General features: G+C 36.2%; 1 protein-coding gene across 1 annotated transcript in view; it reads right to left on the minus strand.

Moving 5' to 3' along the window:
• The window catches only part of LOC107710696 (voltage-dependent calcium channel gamma-5 subunit-like), a 7377-nt gene extending 3939 nt beyond the window's left edge, over positions 1-3438 (minus strand). The window contains exon 1 of the mRNA XM_016515530.1: positions 3243-3438. Coding sequence (XP_016371016.1) covers positions 3243-3438 — 196 coding nt within the window. The remainder of the gene's footprint in view (positions 1-3242) is intronic.
• Positions 3439-6401: the final 2963 nt, after the last annotated feature.

Genomic DNA, 6401 nt, shown 5'->3' on the forward strand with positions numbered 1-6401 from the left:
GAGAGACTGAATCTTAGAACTGCTTTGAACGAATCGTTTGAGAATCGCTGGAAAATTAGGTGATATTAAATGCATATTTTGAGTAAACGAAAGCGTTTTTTGTCCTTGCATGCATGTAATCCTATTGTAGGAGACTCCCAAAACAATATTAGGAACCGTAAAAATTGCATAATAGGGGCACTTTAATAGAAATCTCCCCCACTTCCGCAGTTATCTTTCTCTTTAGTTGCATTCACTTATTTTCTAAAGTAATTTTGAATGTTGTTAAATTGTCAACTAAACCTTTTGTGACAACATTACATAAGTTGACTACATGAATTTACATGTAGTCACAATGCAATTCTCTTCCTATCAGTGCAACGGTATCAAAAAAGAATACTTTAAACAACCCTCTACGGACACCTTGGCAATTGAATCGCCATTGGCTAGTATATTTTTTTGTTTACTCGCCAGACTGAAATACTATACTATACTATACTATATTATATCTGTGCTAATCATACACTCAGCCTCCAACTCACACACTGGCGAGTAAAATCTGAGAATTTATTAGTCATTGGCTAATATTAGACATCATTTAGTCGCCCAGAGTGAAGATTTAGTCGCATATGCGAGTGATTTACTCGCAATGTAGAGGGTTGTTAAAGGTAGAACACTGACTAATTTGATGTGGCAATGTAAAGTTATTAATAAAATCGCACTATAACACATTTATTATAAACGTCATTCTATTGTGATAAATAAGACTAATAATGCGGTTGATTTACTCCCCCTTTAACTGTGACAGTATCAAGTGCCTTTAATAATGTCACACAGACATCAACATTTTAAACACAAAACACAACAATGGTAACAATCAAAATATTTTTGATAGTAAAACTGAATATTACTAAACATTTTTGCTGTCTTTGTTGTGTCAGTGTAACTTCAGGTAAACATACCTTAATTTTTTAGGCATGGAGTTTATTTCCTTTTTTTAAGGCAATGGATTTCCTCACTTTATTTAAACTGAAGTAAATGATAAATCAGTATATGTACAATTATTTAATTTAAGTTACTTTGTGTTTGTTTTAGTTTTTTTGTTCATGTAAGCTATAGCTTCTGAACTTTAAATCAAAACATCCTCATGATTTTATGGCATCAATTACTGCTCTATTTAATCAGAAACACAGTCTAAATATTATTTGTGTATTTTGCTTTCATTTTATTAGAAGTAGGCCAACAGTGCCCTCTACAGAATTAAAACTCCTTACTGAGCGGGCATTAGGACCCGGGGAGGGGCTACCGCTGCACGTGCTATTTCTGTTTACTCTATCACACACAGATGGTGTATGTGTTCATTCTGTACGTGCATTCTCAGATTAAATGCAGCGATCCAAAACAGTTAATCTAATCATCATTCAGGCAAAACTTTGAAGAATGAGCCACACTGCTGACATGATCTAATCGCTAGCACACCCGGAGCATATGTGAGTTAATGTATTCCTCTTATCGGCATTTTTTTTTTTTCATATCGGCCGATGCCGATATTTACATTTCAAGCCATTATTGCCCGATTCCGATATTGGTCCGATAATATCGTGCATCCCTAATTCTAATGATATTAGATTATTTCTAATGACATTTTTAAAATAGGTTGTGATACGTTTTATTTTCATTCTTGTAACACTTTTAACGGGAAAGTTCACCCAAAATTTAAATGTAAATGATGTCATTATTTATCATGTCTTTCCAAACCTATGGCTTTCTTTCTTCTGTGGAACACACACACACAAAAATAGATATTTAGAGAAATGTCTCAGTGTTCTTTTTTTGTCCAACACACATTTTTTGGTGAACTATCACTTTAAGGGCTGTCATCTGTGAGTCCAAGATCGGAGTCACTGACACTTTCCTCATGTGGTGCGACCTACAGGATCATGATATCTCAGTATCACATTTACACATTCAACACTATAACACCCGCAGCAGTGCAACCCTCTCACATCAAAGCACAGAAATAATGTGAGACTTCTGGACTTCTATTTCACAGAATTCAGGGGGAAAGTCAGAATTGTGAGTTTGTATCACAGAATTCAGGGACAAAATGTCAGAATTGCAAGTTTATATTACAGAATTCAAGGAAAAAAGTCAGAATTGTGAGTTTATATCACAGAATGCAAGGGGAAAAGTCAGAATTGTTAGTTTATATTACAGAATTCAAGGAAAAAAGTCAGAATTGTGAGTTTATATTACAGAATTCTGAGGAAAAAAGTCAGAATTGTGAGTTTATATTACAGAATTCAGGGGGGAAATGTCAGAATTTCAAGTTTATATTACAGTATTCAAGGGAAAAAAATCTGAATTGTGAGTTTATATCACAGAATTCTGGGGAAAAAGTCAAAATTGTGAATTTATATCAGAATTTTGGAGGGAAAAGTCAGGATTGTGAGTTTATATGACAGAATTCAAGGGAAAAAGCCAGAATTGTGAGTTTATATCACAGAATTCTGGGGGGAACGTCAAAATTGTGAGTTTATATCACAGAATTCTGGGGGGAACGTCAAAATTGTGAGTTTATATCACAGAATTCTGGGGGGAACGTCAAAATTGTGAGTTTATATCACAGAATTCTGGGGGGAACGTCAAAATTGTGAGTTTATATCACAGAATTCTGGGGGGAACGTCAAAATTGTGAGTTTATATCACAGAATTCTGGGGGGAACGTCAAAATTGTGAGTTTATATGACAGAATTCAAGGGAAAAAGCCAGAATTGTGAGTTTAAATCACAGAATGCAAGGGGAAAAGTCAGAATTGTGAGTTTATATCAAAGAATTCAGGGAAAAAGTCAGAAATGTGAGTTTTTAATCAGAATTATGGGGAAAAATGTCAGAATTGCAAGTTCATATACAGAATTCAAGGAACAAAGTCAGAATTTTGAGTTTTTATCAGAATTCTGGGGGGAAAAAGGCAGAATTGTGAGTTTATATGACAGAATTCAAGGGGAAAAGCCAGAATTGTGAGTTTATATAAGAGAATTTGGGGGAAAGAGTCAAAATTGTGAGATAAAAAGTTGCGATTACCTTTTTATTTTTATTCAGTAGCGGAACAAGCTTCCATAGAGATGTGTATTACTTAAAAAAAAAACTTTTCAAGCTGTAATGTTATGCATATATGCAGTAGTGCAGGCAAGTCACAGATTCTGCTAAATGAATAACTGTAAATCTAACGAGGTAAAATAGAAACAGCCATGTGTAATTACCTGCCAGAAAACAGACTCTCCAGAGGCCAGAGTGGATGGACATGCGTATGTCAGCGCTCTGGTTCAGAGGCAGGATGACGCCCTCCTCCAGGTAGAGCCAGTAGTCAGTGCTGACGGCGATACCCAGCAGCCCCAGACTGCATACTGCAAACACACTGCTGAGCAGGGTCAGAGCCTTCCTCCCGCACGCGCTCATGCCACTCAACCTTCAGCAGGGGGCACTCACCACACACAGATAATCTGAGAGAAACACAGATGCAGTGCTGTCAATTCACAAAGAGCTGCTTGCTGACTGTAAATCAGGCGGGCATCAACTTCCATCTCCAGCAAATCTGACACATAATGAATCATGAAAACGAGATGAGAATCAACATCCTTATGGAAACAAGTGTTAGCGGAAGCACACAGATGCAGCTGGAAAGCCAGCAACACAGCTCACAATGTGAGATTGACAAGCAGCGCATTCAGTGAAAATCCACACAAGGAGAGAGAAAATCGTTCAGTTGTTTCTGGACAAAAACACACATGCACACTCATGCATTTTCACATCTGTACATGTGTCATCTGAGCACAGCTGGAGCCGCTGAACATGTGATATATGTGTGAGACACTGATGCACAATGCAATATGAAACCGAATCACGCTGCTTGCTGTGTGGCATTGCAAAACTGACATGTCATATATGAATCTCCCATATGAAGTGCAGTATACCTGTAACTCAGAATGTGAGAGCGTCCATTGCTGCTGCGATGATGATGATGCACCTGTTTAAAGAGGGACACATTTGTGAGCTTCTTTACATTTAATGACAGATCTGGGACATTTACTGTGCAGAGATTATGTGCATGTTCATCCAGTTTAGCCAAAAAACAGTTCTACAACAATGAGGAATAATATAAACTAATCCACATTTGGGTTTACTGTCTTATATGGCACATGTAAAACTCTTCACTTAAAAGTTTATAAAGAATGACAACTGTGTCCCTCACGTTCTGAGCTGAATAACAACGCTTGTTTTCTGTAGAGCTGCTTTATAGTTGAATTGAGAGTGTTTCACAGTTGAACTTTGCAATATCGACACTGTTACTAAAATAAACTTTGAATTACATTTAGCTGAATAATGACTTCTGTAGAGCTGCTTTACGGGCTAAAATTAAATTAGACTCATAACTGGCGTTGCAACAATAGAACTGTTATTTTCCTGTTTATTTCTATACAGCTACTTTGAAACAGTCTGTATTGTATAGAAATAAATATGACTTGACTTGGACAATGGTTTGTCTCAAAACTTTATGTTTTTGTTTATTGCCAATACCACTGCAGACTGTTTAGTTTTTAAAAAAGAGCCAATTTACCATTATTGTTAATAAATTATTGTGCTGTATTATTACTATGCAGTAAAATTAGTAGTGTACAGTACAGTATAGGGAAACTTCAAAGATATCAGAGAAATCTTTCAGTAATTTTTGTTTATTTTTATAGTGATGGATAGCAGCAACTATTACTATTTATTGCAAATGACAATAACTTTAGTAACCATGATAATTTAGCTGAAACTATGGTAACCATTGTGCATTTTTGGCAGCAGGAGAATTCCAAATCAGCAGCATCACACTGCGATCATCAGCCTAGTTAGTCAGCTCACTAGGTTTTGAGACACAGCTTTTATCTTTCAAATCTATTTACATTTTCTCCGCTTTTACTGGTTTCATCACCGTGTCTCTCTGCACATGTTGCAGCAAAATGACTGAGTTCTGGACGTTATGTTCCGCGCACAGCTGCGTTCTCGTTATTATAAACATATGCTGCCAATTAAGCAATTTAAAACACATTTTAATACTTTTAATACATGTACACTATATCAACCAAATAACCATATTTAAAGCACAAATTTTAAACACGTTTTAATATATTATACACAGTGTGTAAATCCCACTAAGTATATAAAATCATGCATTTTAAGACGCATTCAGATGAAAAAAAATTATGACATCAACTGTATATTTCTTCATCTGCATTGAAAAGATGGTAAATTACCTGAAGGATGTTGTTGATGAGAGTAAATCCAGCTGTGGAGTGAAGCAGCTCCTCGCAGCGCAGTCTGACCACGAGAATGAACACGAGCCAGCGAGCGTGTTGTACGCGCGTGTGTGTGTGTGTGTGTGTGTGTGTGTGTGTGTGTTATGTGAGAGTACGTGCGTCGCTGGTGCAGGTTAACAAGTCTGTTCGTTCAAACAATTCGTTCAAATGAAATGATTCACCGTTCAGTGATCAGAGTTGCCAAGTCCGCGTATTATACGCGACTTTGGGCTTCTTTTTTTGTAAAGTTGCGTGAAAAAAATCCCGGGTCTCGGGTTGCGGTTTTTTGGGCATATTTTAAAAAATATCGTTGCTTGTTAGGAAAACCTGACAAGCAACTTCGTTTCTTTTCATTTATGTTCACTGTATTCTCCAATGCATTGATTGACACTATGTCTGCTCACAGTTAGTAGCCAATCAGTGCAAAAATATAAGTGCTGCAGCGTAATTTGTCACAACGCCTTCTTTTTGAACGTGATTTTTCTTCTATGAGGGATTGAAGAAAAATCACTTTCAAAAGGAAGGCGCATGACGCTGTAATCCAAGCGATGATCAGTGTTGGGGGTAAGGCATTACAAGTAACGCCAGTTACGTAATCAGATTACTTTTTTCAAGTAACTAGTAAAGTAACGCATTACTTTTTAATTTATAAGAGAATATCTGAGTTACTTTTTCAAATAATTAACGCAAGTTACTTTTTTTTCCAATTTATTGATTGACAGCTCTCCTGTCCCCATGTTGAGAGAAATCAAACAAGTAGACCTATACTAATACTAAGAGTAGATTTGGTTCGAATAGCCAATATTTTAGTAGGCTATAAATATGTGGCTATATGTTACAGCTCCCCTTTGAAGCTCTTGTGTTTTTCTCATTTTTTATCTCTCCAATCCTATTCTGCTCACAGGTGATTGGAGATGAGTATTGTTCCTGCTTTGTTGCAGTTTGCTGATTTTTGTAAAATAACTTATGTTTTTGCTTTTCAGATAAAAGGGTAGTTTCAGTTTAATATGTTGCGGGCTCATTTATTGGTAATAAATAACTGATAATAAATAATATTGATGATAATAAATTATCAAAAAA

This window comes from Sinocyclocheilus rhinocerous, unplaced genomic scaffold (genome assembly GCF_001515625.1).
Source record: "Sinocyclocheilus rhinocerous isolate Xijiao unplaced genomic scaffold, SAMN03320098_v1.1 scaffold627, whole genome shotgun sequence".
In the NCBI taxonomy this organism is placed as follows: domain Eukaryota; kingdom Metazoa; phylum Chordata; class Actinopteri; order Cypriniformes; family Cyprinidae; genus Sinocyclocheilus; species Sinocyclocheilus rhinocerous.